Source organism: Tiliqua scincoides, chromosome 4, assembly GCF_035046505.1.
Source record: "Tiliqua scincoides isolate rTilSci1 chromosome 4, rTilSci1.hap2, whole genome shotgun sequence".
NCBI classification, from domain to species: domain Eukaryota; kingdom Metazoa; phylum Chordata; class Lepidosauria; order Squamata; family Scincidae; genus Tiliqua; species Tiliqua scincoides.
Window position 1 is genome coordinate 183,573,102 of NC_089824.1, and position 12,413 is coordinate 183,585,514.

Sequence of the window (12,413 nt, forward strand, 5' to 3'; positions counted from 1 at the left end):
TCAATGCAGTCATGCAGTCAGCCCATGAGGGTTATATTCTGAAGTTGGAACATAAAGCCAGAATTGCATATAGTCAAAACTCCTTTAAACCATTTCTGCCCAATGTTGCATATACGCAATAGGGATCAAGTGTGTACATCTGTGGGCTGGGCAGAAATGTGTTAAAGCCAACAAATACATACTGTCTCTTTAAGTACTAAAAACACAGTATGAGAGGCACACGGGAACAGCTGCTCCATTCTCCTGTTTCATGCATGCTCTGGGGCATAAACAGAGTTAAGTAGAATGGTGGACAAAGTCATTTGCACAATTTTCTGTTGTCTTTCTGTCTCTTTAGCGGGGGAGGGTCCAAGCACATATACTTGAATTTGTGTGACTCAGTCACATGTAAAATGTGGGCCGACAGTATAGGATGAGTGAAGTGACTTAGAAGCAGGGACTGGATTAACGCTGAAAGACTCAACTGTGTGTCCCTCACATTTGAATTCATGCAGTCCAAAGGAGGAACTCCTCATCCCCTCCAGTCTTCGGGGCCAAAGAACAGCAGCATCTTTTGTGTTTATAATTGGGTATCTGCAGATAGTCTCCGTTTTTACTTGCAGCTGCTGACTTTTTTTAAAGCTTTGAAATTAGTAGTAGTAGTATTGTGGTGGGCTGTTTTTTAAACCTTCATGTTTCAGTTATTTGCCTTACTCATCCTCTCAACCTCTTAACAATATAGCCCCGGTGGGGAGGTGGTGGTGGTGTTGATGTTCTCCCTGGGTCTTGTCCTTCATGTTGGAGGCTCCACTTTGTCCCTCACATAGAAGCCCCCAAAGGTTAAAGAAAAGCCGGAGTGCCATGCTTACAGACATGGTTGCCCAGGAGTAAGGAGGGATGTGTTTTTTTTAATGTGTTCTTCAATTATTCTTATAATTAGTTACACCAGTTCCCAAGAACATAGCAAAAACAGTGGTCTTGTAGCACTTTCAAGATGGAACACCTTTTTTCTGCACGAGCTTGGAAAGTAGGCCACTATTCCAGTTTGGCAGACAAGGTCTGAGCATGAGAGAGGGTTGATCAGTGCAATCCAGTGTGCCTATGGTGGGTTAAGTACTCAAACTCAGAACCTCACTGTCTCAATTTGTGGGTCATCCCCTTCTACCTTTGTCCATGGCAGCTGATGAAAATGTTTAGTTTGTGTTCTTAAGATACAGTCTCCCACCCAGATCGCATGCTGACATCCTCGAGTTCCCCAATGACAAGTTCTATGATGGGGAGCTGCTGGTGTGTGCTGACCAACTCATCGCCAATTCCTACTGCACCTGGAAAGAACTGGGGAAGCAGGTGAGGGAGCAGCTGGCACGGAGCAAGTCTGCCACATCCATGCACACCACCCCATACAGAGTAAAGTCAGTGTTCCCTTTTTTTTTTTTCTTTTTTTGCAGGGATTTCCCATAATCTTTCATGGAGTCTGTGGAGAAGATCAGCGGGAAGAAAGAAGCCCGTCATTTTTCAATACGGCTGAGATTGATGTGCTGATGAATTACCTCAAGAAGTTACTTGTGGAAGAGCAGGGCAAGAAAGGTGTGCCCAAAATTTCACCCAAAGAGATTGGCATCATCTCTCCATACAGGAAACAGGTGAGACCTTCTGCTGGTTCTTGCTCACGAAGGTGTCCTGCCAACAGCTGGGTAAACATAGAGCCAATTAACATGGTGAAAATGTCCTTCCCCCTGGATGTAGCCCATCGTGTCTGTAGTTGTACCTAGATCAGAAACAAAATGTGATGGATCCAATGACAGCCTTTGTATCTGAGATTGCTGCATTGCATTTTTCAGCAGCTGCAGTGGATAGTTTCCTCCCCCATGAATGAGAGAACTGACTGGGAAGCAGTGGGAGAGGCCAGGACATGTACAACTTGATTTAAAAATGTGAAGGGCCAGTTGGACAGGAAAACTAACATCAAAGCAAACGCTTAGTCTGGTTGATTAGGGAACTACACAAATGGTGGTATAGACCAGGGGCTTTCCCAACCCTGGCTCATGGGCCAGATCCGGCATGCTGGGATTATCATTCCAGGCGCTGCAGTGGCAAAGCCTTACCATTCCACCACACAGCCACCGTTTGCTGTGCCTGATTGTTGCAAAGTCTCACGCTGGGCAGCCACTTCCCCTGGGAAATTGGAGTGCAGAGCCTTCTGACGTGCAGAAGCAACTGCCCAGCATGAGGCTCTGCTGCAATCAGGCACAGCAAACGGTGGCTGCCGAGTGGAACAGTAAGGCTTCACCACCACCATGCCTGGAACGATAATCCCGGTGCACTGTGGGTCACAGTTTGAAGACCAGCTGGTATAGACTACAGCAGTAGTCCAGGGCCTTCCCACTGACAAGTTCTCTGAGCCCCTTACAAGTTCCCGCTGCATGATTTTTGTCTTCTCCATGTGGGCTGCTATCCTCATTCCATGGATGTAGTATGTGGCATTTGTATGTACTATGTAGTATGTTACATGTAGTGTCAGGCATTTCCAAAGCTGCACAGGCAAGGGCAAGCCTTCTGACAAGGGAAGACTTATGAAGCTAGCTTCTCTGGTTAGTGGCCCAAATGAAATCAGCCATTTGCTAAGGGATTAGCTACGAAGTATGAGGAAAGTGTGGGCTAGCCAGGGCTGAGGTAAATGATGAGTGTGAGGAAACTCTGTGGAGTACATCATTTGTTTTTGCTTCTCACCTTCCCCAGGTAGAGAAGATAAGGCAGGCCATTAATTTGGGACTAAAGCAACTGTCGGGTATCAAGGATCTTAAGGTGAGATTTGGTTGTCCTGCCAGTTGTGCCAAGGAAGACATGGTTGTGATGAGTATGCACACCTGATAGGATACATTTTACATAAGAATTGCCTTGCTGGTCCAGTCCAAAAGCCATCTAATCAATTCATCATCTAATCATTCATGTATAGTTATTTGCAGCACCCAGGCAGAATCTGTTTTGTTACTAAGAAATTGTTCATCATGGAGCTGAAGGAGATTAACTCTGCATAGTTATATTGCTAGACTAATGAAGCTAATTTATTGCAAATAGTTCACAGGAATAGGCATTGATGCAGTTGTTAGAGTCTTTGGGTATCTTCTCCTCCTTGATCCAACAAAAGATGGGGGTGTGGACACCAGCCTGGAGGTGTTCATAAATCCCGAGGCATCAGATGTACAAACATTGCTAGCCTAACCTCTGTACCAGGGGTCTCCAAACTTTTTGGCCAGAGGGCTGCATCAAATGTCTGGCACGGTTTTGAGGGTCGAAAAGAAAATTTAAATATGAAATTTATATAAATAAATTAGAGATGGAACTTAGATGAGTGAATAAATGAATGAATGGGCTCATTCATTCAACCTCTCTGGCCCTTAGAACACCCTCCAGATGCAACCAGAGCACAGTTCCGGTCATGTTCGGCAAAGTGGGCCAGGGGCTTTCAGGGGGCAAGAGGCTGGTTGTGGGCCAGATAGAGGCTCACCGCGGGCCGCATCTGGCCCCCGGGCCAGGGTTTGGAAACCCTTGCTCTGTACTTAGAATCTAAACAGAAGGGGAGTTTCCCAGCAATGGCAACAAACCAGTCATATTGGAAAGAAGTTTCATAACCAGACTGCTAATATAGACACTTTTGCTTGAATGTCACAGGACATGGTGGGTTGTCATATGGTGCCACCACTGCATGCTACACTTTTCAAGCTTTGGTTTGTATCTGTTCTGGAGCCATCTTCTTGCATCATGGAGACCTTGTCCTTTTATTTTGCTAGTTCCATGAGAGGGAGCGGTCTGGTTCATGTCTCCTTTGCACCACAATGACAGAGGTCTCCCAGCTGCTACAAGCAGACTGACAATGGTGTAATAATAATAATAATAATAATTAATAACTTTATTTCTACCCCGCCTTTCTCCCCGAAGGGACTCAAGGCGGCTTACAACATATTAAAAACAATTTAAAAACAAAGTTTTTACAAGTTTGTTGTTGTACAAGTTTGTGTACAAGTTTGTTGTTGGCTTTCATGCAGAACAAAGGCTCTCTGCTAAAGACTTAAAGACTTTCTTTTTAAAGACTCTCTTCAGTTTTGAACTTGGAAGACTTTCAATCCATATCTTCTAACCTAACTGCTATTCTCCTTTTTCCCTCCTTCAGGTGGGCTCTGTAGAGGAGTTCCAAGGCCAGGAGCGGCGTGTGGTGCTCATTTCGACAGTGCGCAGTAGCAGTGAATACCTCGCTTTGGATGAAGTGTTCAACCTTGGCTTCCTCAAGAACCCTAAGGTACGCATGCATCTGCATCGTTCTGTCATCTGTAGTTCACATTGTCTGACTCCCTTCATCTGGGGACCCAAGGCATGCCCAGAGTTACAGGTATACAACCTTCAGTTCTTCCTGCCCCCACTTAGGACTACAGGAGAGATTGCATCACAATCAGTGACTTAGTTGAGTATGGGTGTGCATGGCATTTTTTCATGCTCTTGAGTGCAGCACTAGATGTGTCCTAGGATATCACTAGGGCTAGGCTGACAACCAGATGCCAGTGGAACAGGCCCTGCAAAAGCTTGAACTGCCATATGGTTTGGCAACATAGGAAGTGTGGAGAAGGGAGTGTGGAAGCATCTTTGCTCAAAAATTAATGACAGGCATTCCCACTCCCATTCATTCTGCTAAACAGCAGACAATGAAGTACTAGTTCAACCTTGTTATACATGGATTTTTTGTACACGGATTTGACTCAACGTGAAAATGGCCACTGCAGATGAGAAGGAATGTGCTGATCCCTGGAGAAGGGGAAAAATGCATTCCTTTAAAATCACAGTTTGAAAAAACTGCTTTTCTTACTGTTGTAGAGAGACGCAAGTGATTACAGGTATAATCTACACAGAGTCCACAGATTTTTCTATCTCAAAGCTGATGAGAAAGGCCCTTTTAAATTAAAAGAAAACAGTCCTTTAACAATACAGTAGTTAATGTGCAAGAGGGCAGCCAGCCAGCTGACAATCCATCAATCATTCTGTCTCCAGGCACTTAGTCAAGTGGTCCCCTCCCTTTCCCTTGAGCATGTGAAAGAAAGATAAGTGCCTGGAGAGAAACTGATTGATAGATTGTCTTCTTAATGACTCTATCTTACATCACAAAGGTCAGCAAGGCTGTTTTTATATCATCTAGCAAAAGGACATTGTTTTTTAAATAGATTTGCTTTAGAGCGATTTTTGCCATCCACCTGAGTTCTGGGAAGGAAACCCTTCTGAATGATGAGACTCAACCTGTTTATAGCCATAACAGGAATTCCATCTGCTGAAAAAAATTTGTCTGCAATTTCCCTTAAGAATTCCAATGTTCTGCATTTGCCTAACCTCCCAAAGCATGCCTCCCCAGTTCTCTTTTATGCTTCTCTCACCACTGATGGGCAGAGAAAGATGGGAATGAAGCCTCCTTGCTTTTGGGTTTCAGAGGTCATAACATTGGGCACTTAACCTGACTTCTTTTCATGTTTATCATGTGGATTGCACCCTTCAATTCTTCGCTCTGTTCCAGCCCCATGACAGTCTTTGCTTCTATGCTTTTGTGCCACATAAGTAATGATGTAAGTTAACATTTGAGAGCTGGGACTCTTTGGAGAGTATCCCCAGCTTTGAGAAGAGTATCTGTTTTATCCAAAAGGTAGTGATGGAGCTGTTGCCTTCATGTGGATGTTTGGGACTCTTTTCCAGCAGAGAAGGGTGTTAACTTCTTTCTCTGTCTTTAGCGCTTCAATGTGGCTGTGACAAGAGCCAAGGCACTTTTGATCATTGTAGGCAACCCAAGAACTCTCAGGAAGGATCGCTACTGGGGCGAGTAAGTATTTGTTTTGTTTATATTGACCATCAGGTGCTCAGATAGCATATGAAATGCAATGTTAAATAATTCCTAGGAAGCAAAGCAGATGCTCTTCACTTGAGGTGCCTTCTGCTGGTTGGAATGGAGGTTAGACCTGTCATCTCAAGCTGTGCTGTATAAGCTGAGCTACTTGAGCCCAACTTCAGAAATGTGTGCTGGTAGTTTAGCTTACTGTAGCTAGTGCCCTCAGTGGCCACTCTTGAGCAGACACCCAGCTGACAGCAGTAATGAATGGAATCTTGCTCATTGTAATTCTAGTCTTCTGTGGTTGAAAAGGTGTGCTGCTCCTTAATGTTAACCACACTGCAGTGCACCAGTGAGCAGTTGTACTCGGATTGTAGACAATCTACTCAGTGTTGTAGATTTACAAATCCCTGCAGATGTGTAAGATGGTGGAATGGACAACCCAAGTGTTGTCCAGGTGTTGAGAAGCATATAGGAAGAATTTTTGGGGTTCAGAAGGAATTTTCTTCCTGATCAGATTTTAAGTAGTAACCCTGTTTTTATTATAGTTTTTAACTTTCTCTGTTCAGTGTGGCGTAGCTAAGTGACATGAGTCATTTTCTTTTGCCAGCGTCTGGGATTGTGGTGGTCCTTACTATTCTTCCTTCCTTCTTGTGGTGCCTAGTGCTACAGGCTGTGTAGGATGATCAGTGGAGAGGGGTGTGTGTGTGTAGTCAGGACTGATTGCCTTCTGCGGTTGAACTTTTGGTTTCCTGTGACCATGTGAAGTTGCTATACAGTGAGTCAGACCATTGGTTCATCTAGCCCAGGGTTGCCTACTTTGGCAGAGGATCTCTTAAGATCCAAGAGCAGGTCTGGCCCAGCTGAGCTGCTGGAGATCTTTTTAGCTAGCTGGTGATGCTGAAAATACATCCTAGAACATTTTGATGTCACTGGCCCCTCTCCTTGCTATGTATGAATATAAGGATGAGATAGCACCTTAATTGAAAACAGACAGGAGCCATTCTTTGTAATAAGTGGAAAATTTAGACTTGGGCCAGTCTGAGCTGTCTTCTCATAGAGAAAATGAGAAAACTACAAATGCCATCAACTACTGGCTATTCTTTTGTGTACAGCTCAAGGGATTTATTTTTTGGCCAAAAAAAAGTGACCTGCTCTTCGCCCTTGACTTTGTTCACCTCATCCTTTGGGAAGGAGCTCTTGCTCAATGGTTGAACATATGTTTTTCATACAGAGACCCAGGTTTAATCCCTGGCATCTCCAGACTGAAAAGGTCCCTGTCTGAAACACTAGAGGACCACTGCTGTTGGGTAGCATAGACACTGCAAAACTTGATGGACCCATGATCTGGTTCAGCATAAGGTAGCTTTCTATTCTCCTGTATAATGTCCATCCCCACCCCAGACCTCTTAGCGCTGGCCGATGGCTCTAATAATACCACTTGGTTTGTGTCCCCAGGTTTCTCGAGTACTGTAGAAAAAAAGGTGGATACCGAGGATACTCATATGAGGAAAACGAGAACAAAGAGGATGAGGATCTAGCAAAAGAGCTCCGTTCCCTCTGTTTAGATGAGCAACCAACAGGTAAGAAGCTACAGTGACTTGGAGTTGGTTTGTGTTCTCTAGGCATCTCTCAGCCACCTAATAACCCTATATGTTGTAAGTGATGTGAGAAGCATTTTCAGAGTGGAGACCTTCCGAGGAAGGCGCACCAGTAAGTTTCAATCTAATCTGCTACGGGGTGCCGTCTGTTATTGAGGCTGGGAATAGTCCTGCAAACACTTTATATATGCACCTGATTAACAGAATGAATGCAGACCTCTAAATCTCTCAGCCATAAAGGTATTTTGGAAGGGAAGAAAACATTCATGATTGTTTTTTACCAGTGCAATAGCAAGGGAGGGTTCTGTCAAAAGTCAGCTCTCTCTGGACAGACTTCCCTGCCCTTTCACATTTTAAAAACCATTTTTTTTCATCCTTCAGGTTCCTATTTTGCTGATGACCAAATGTGTTGAAAACATTTTGTTTGTATCTGACAGACTGGGAATGGATTTTTTCAACCAGAATGAAACCTTTTTTCATTAGGCATTTGCTCAAAGCCCTCTTTCCAAACAGGAGCATGACCACTTTTAAATGCCAACGTTAATTACAGAGTAAATTTTATATGACCTGAGGAATAAAAGATTTGTTTCGGATAGAATAAAATTGTTTTTTGTGTTTTGCTTTTTAAAAACCCTCTTTAAAAATATCTGAAGGCTGTGTGCAGAGGGAATAAGTGCCCAGTGGCCAAACTTATGGATACTGGAACAAAGGAAGATCCTGCCAGCAACAGCTTGATAGGCTTTCACCTCACAGTGCCAGCTCAGCTTCCCTTCTACTATGAAGTGTCCTCTATCCACAAACTGGTGGTGCTGGAGTGTGTCAGATTTAGGAACAAGGGCAAATGCATGAAATTTTCCTAAACCTAAACCGGCACCAAATTTGTGATCGTATTGCTAAATTTCTGGGTGCAATTCATCATGCTTGTTTGTTTGGAACTCTTCAAAACCCCAACTGACTTAGGCCCAAATACTTGGAAGGCCCACCTCCCTGCATATAGATCACCAGTGACATCTGCAAGGACTTTTCTGTGGTGGCACCCAATATGTGGAGCTCCCTACCATGGTTTACTAGAACGGCTGCCTTGCTACCAGCAATTTAAAAACCTGAATTTTGTGTCTCACTTTTTAAAGCTTTAATTTTGTTCTTTCATTCCCCCCCCCCCATTATTGATCTGGCTGCTGGATTATTGTGTGAAAATGTCCTATTGGTTTCCTTGGGCTGTCTCTGTTTTGTGAGGGGATGAGCTGGATATAAATACTTAAGTGTGTATATATTTTTTAAAGTTCAACCCCCACCTTTCTCACTGGAGGTGGTGGGGGATGACTCAAAATATTTACCATAACAATTAAAAACAGTGATACAAAAATTCTTTTTCTTTCCTGCAGGTAGCAACTTAAGAGAGAGTTGCATCCAGCAGCAAGTAGCACCAGAATGGAGACATGAGCACTAAGATCTTCTGCTGCCCTCAGCTCTGCACTGCTACACTCTGCATCTCCGACTCAGTTCTTACTTTTTCTGCTGTTCCACATAACTTGAAAAGGTGATAGGGAGCCCAAAGCATGATTCCTTTTAGCTGAGCTATTTGGGTTCTTTTTACAGGTTGAGAGCAGTGGCCTGAACTTATGCACAGAAACTTTTTATTCTGTGTATGAAATTCTGATTATGCAAGGAGAGTACACTCTGCAATTACCTAAAGCAGCTTAATTTAGTATAGCTTTTTCTGTTCTGCATATCTCGTCTCCTGCTGTGTTCAGTTTAAAAAGATTGAGATTTCTGCAACTTGTGGGTAACAAATTAGTCATGACTAGGACTGATTTTGTGGGGTAGAGATTCAAGATCCTCCCCCCCCCCGCACCCCCTGCCTTAGTTTCTAAACCAATGCAGACAAAGCCAGTATGTATGTTTGCTATTTCATAGAATAACTAGATTTCTACTTGCAGCTAGCTTTAAACTTTTATCAAGCATCAATTGTGGGGGGAAAGGAAGATCTTAAATCTTCCAATTTCCAAGACAATCAGATTTTATCTTGAACTGTTTTTTCTACTGAATTTGCATTAAAGTTTACAAGAAGAAACTTAACTGCCATGTGATAATGTAATGATTTAATTAGACAGAACATTACCTTGCTGTGCTCATCCAATAGCTACTCCCCTGGTGAGCCATTTTGGGACACAGGAAATTGAATTAATAACAGTCAAAGTGGGGAAATGTTCACAGATAGAAACCCACCAACTTTTGTGACTTGTCCATAAGAGCAGCCCCACTGGATCAGGCCATAGGCCCATCTAGTCCAGCTTCCTGAATCTCACAGTGGCCCACAAAATGCACCAGGGAGCACACAAGACAGCAAGAGGCCTGCATCCTGGTGCCCTCCCTTGAATCTGCCATTCTGACATAACCCATTTCTAAAATTTGCACATTCACATCATGGCTTTTCATGATGGATTTTTCTTCCAGAAATTTGTCCAATCCCCTTTTAAAGGCATCTAGGCCCAATGCCATCATCACATCCTATGGCAAGGAGTTCCACAGACCAACTACATGCTGAGTAAAGAAATTTTCTTTTGTCTGCCCTAACACTCAATTTTAGTGGATGCCCCCTGGTTCTGGTGTTTTGTGAGAGGGAAAAGAGCATCTCCCTATCCACTCTATCCTTCCCTTGTAATTTCTCCTCTCAAAACTACAAGAAATATTTTTGTTAAACCTTTGCTCTGTTATTACTGGAACCTTTGCTTGTTCACCAATGAGGTCTTCCAAATCTGCGTACCTTGCTCTTACCCAGTACATATGCCTTTAGGCCAGCAGTTCTCAAACAGTGGGTCCGGGACTGACCAGTGGATCATGACTCAATTTTTGGTGGTTCGTGAAACTGACAGGGCAGATTAGGCTGTGTGCATAAGCTGTTAGTGGGTGGGTGGGTGGGTGTGCACTTCTGTCCAATCACCATTATAGCACCCCTTGGCATTTATAAATTGGGCAGCACTTAAAAGGACCTCTAAAAGTTTGGAAACCACTGTATTAGGCAATTCCATGAGCCTGGCTACACATGACTTGGGTAAGTCATAATGATAGCTAGTGTAACTTGATCTCAATTCAGTACTTTTCCTGATGAGAAATTGAGAAGTCTATTCCTGCAGTCACCAGCTCACTGCTCCAATGAAGCCTACAACCAGGGCATGAATAGGCCTTGCCTACTACTGTATTCAAGCAACCACTCTTCAGAATATGGTGTGGCTGGAGTTCGTATTTCGCTTGAAAATACAGTGATTGCAACAAACATGACCCAATAGGTGTGTGGGTGAAATCCTACCAATTTGTGCCCCTCTGGGATGGCTATTCTCATTAGTGCAGCCATCTTGTACTTGTTTTGCAGTCTTGCCATAGTTGGGGGTAACCTTTTTTAAAACACAGATGTAACCAATGCAAAAACTAATCTCTGGCCTGAACAGCTTGGAGTTCCACCGTCTCAGCAGGGGAAATCTTTTATTACCACAGCCTCTAATTCTCATCTGTTGAGAAAGAGAGTTATGAATGGCACAAATAGTGACCATTATTCAGCAGGCCTTTGGAGATTTCCATGTTCAGGAAACAGCTGGTACCGTACACAAAACTGAAACAGCAACAGTTGGCTCTTTGCCTGCTTATGAAGCAAACAGAAGAGTGAGAATGTTGCTATCTTGTGCTGTTCCTGGCACAACCATGGCTATAAATACTGACAATGAATGGGCTGTCCCATCGGGTTTACTCAAGGTAGTAGAGCTCCTCTGAGACCTGCAACTTATGAAATCTTATCAGAGAAACATGAACCACTAAGATACAGTATAGAGCAGAGGTTCTCAAACTTTGAGGGAGCTTTACTCCCTCAGTAAGTTCTTGCGGGCGAGGGGCTAAGGCAGTGACGTGATCCCCAGGATCACGCCGCTATGGGGGCAAGGGGGTGTGCTTTACACTTTCAGAAGGCAGGGCTGTAGCCAGCTACAGGAGGTGCGGGGACCCCTGCACAGCCCTGCCCGAGGCTTGGAGTGTTTGCTAAAAGCAGGCACAAAAACACCTCCTGCAAAACAGAAGTGCTTTGCACCCTCCTTTTCTAAACATTCAGTTATTTTATGTAAATACTTCTGGGATTATTTAGCACTTTATTGCTTTTCTTTACATGTTTGTTTATCCTTCTCTTTGGAAAAAAAATTAAGAAAATGTTGTTTTTTTTAAGTGCACCTAATAAGACTTGAGTCTAGAGGAGTAACCCCCATCCCATTCCCTACTCTTTTCAGTCCTTACCCATGCTAAACCTGCATTCTGGTTTCATCTTGTTGTAAGTTTTTTAAATTACATGCATCTAGCCTCTTCAAGATATCTTGTAGTTAAATCTCTCAGTGGAGTTTATCTTTAGCACATGTAAATGTAGCCAAATGAACATTAGGACAGTTCACAGGCTGCTATTTTATATGCTGCAGCTGGCAAGGTACTTAAATAGGTAACATGTAGGCTGCTTAGATATAACAGAGAATATATACCATCTTCTCTTTTGAATCACTGAAGTGTAGATTAGTTCAGAATAAAATGGATACAGCTAGACACAGTAGGGTTCTATGGGTATACTGATAGAAGGGAATGACTTTTGAAGCATGTACATAGATGAGGTTTGAGCATGTGTGCACTTTCTCCTAGTCATTTTGGCCCCATGTCATAAAAGCAACAGGAACTAGTAACTCAGTTACTTAAGAAAAACCTTTAAAAAAGCTACGTCAAGAGTTAGCCATTTGGAGGCAGGGTTGAACTTATGAGAGGCATGTAGAATGCTAGTTCTCCTCAAGCTACACACAAAGAACTACTGAGCTAGCATTTCCTACAGTTACATGCTCACAATATGCACCTTGACCCTTTAAAGGTGTTCCTGTATTACTTAGACAAACTAAAACAGGCCTCTTCCTATCTCACATATATTAATTAAATGCATTAGTCCTTTGATACAT

General features: G+C 43.3%; 1 protein-coding gene across 1 annotated transcript in view; it reads left to right on the forward strand.

Annotated features, from left to right (window-relative positions):
- MOV10 (Mov10 RNA helicase) overlaps window positions 1-9,519 on the forward strand; it is a 41,766-nt gene extending 32,247 nt beyond the window's left edge. Inside the window, exons 16-22 of the mRNA XM_066623273.1 lie at window positions 1,209-1,326; window positions 1,428-1,622; window positions 2,719-2,784; window positions 4,151-4,276; window positions 5,745-5,833; window positions 7,298-7,422; window positions 8,826-9,519. Coding sequence (XP_066479370.1) covers window positions 1,209-1,326; window positions 1,428-1,622; window positions 2,719-2,784; window positions 4,151-4,276; window positions 5,745-5,833; window positions 7,298-7,422; window positions 8,826-8,890 — 784 coding nt within the window. The 3' untranslated portion in view covers window positions 8,891-9,519. The remainder of the gene's footprint in view (window positions 1-1,208; window positions 1,327-1,427; window positions 1,623-2,718; window positions 2,785-4,150; window positions 4,277-5,744; window positions 5,834-7,297; window positions 7,423-8,825) is intronic.
- Window positions 9,520-12,413: the final 2,894 nt, after the last annotated feature.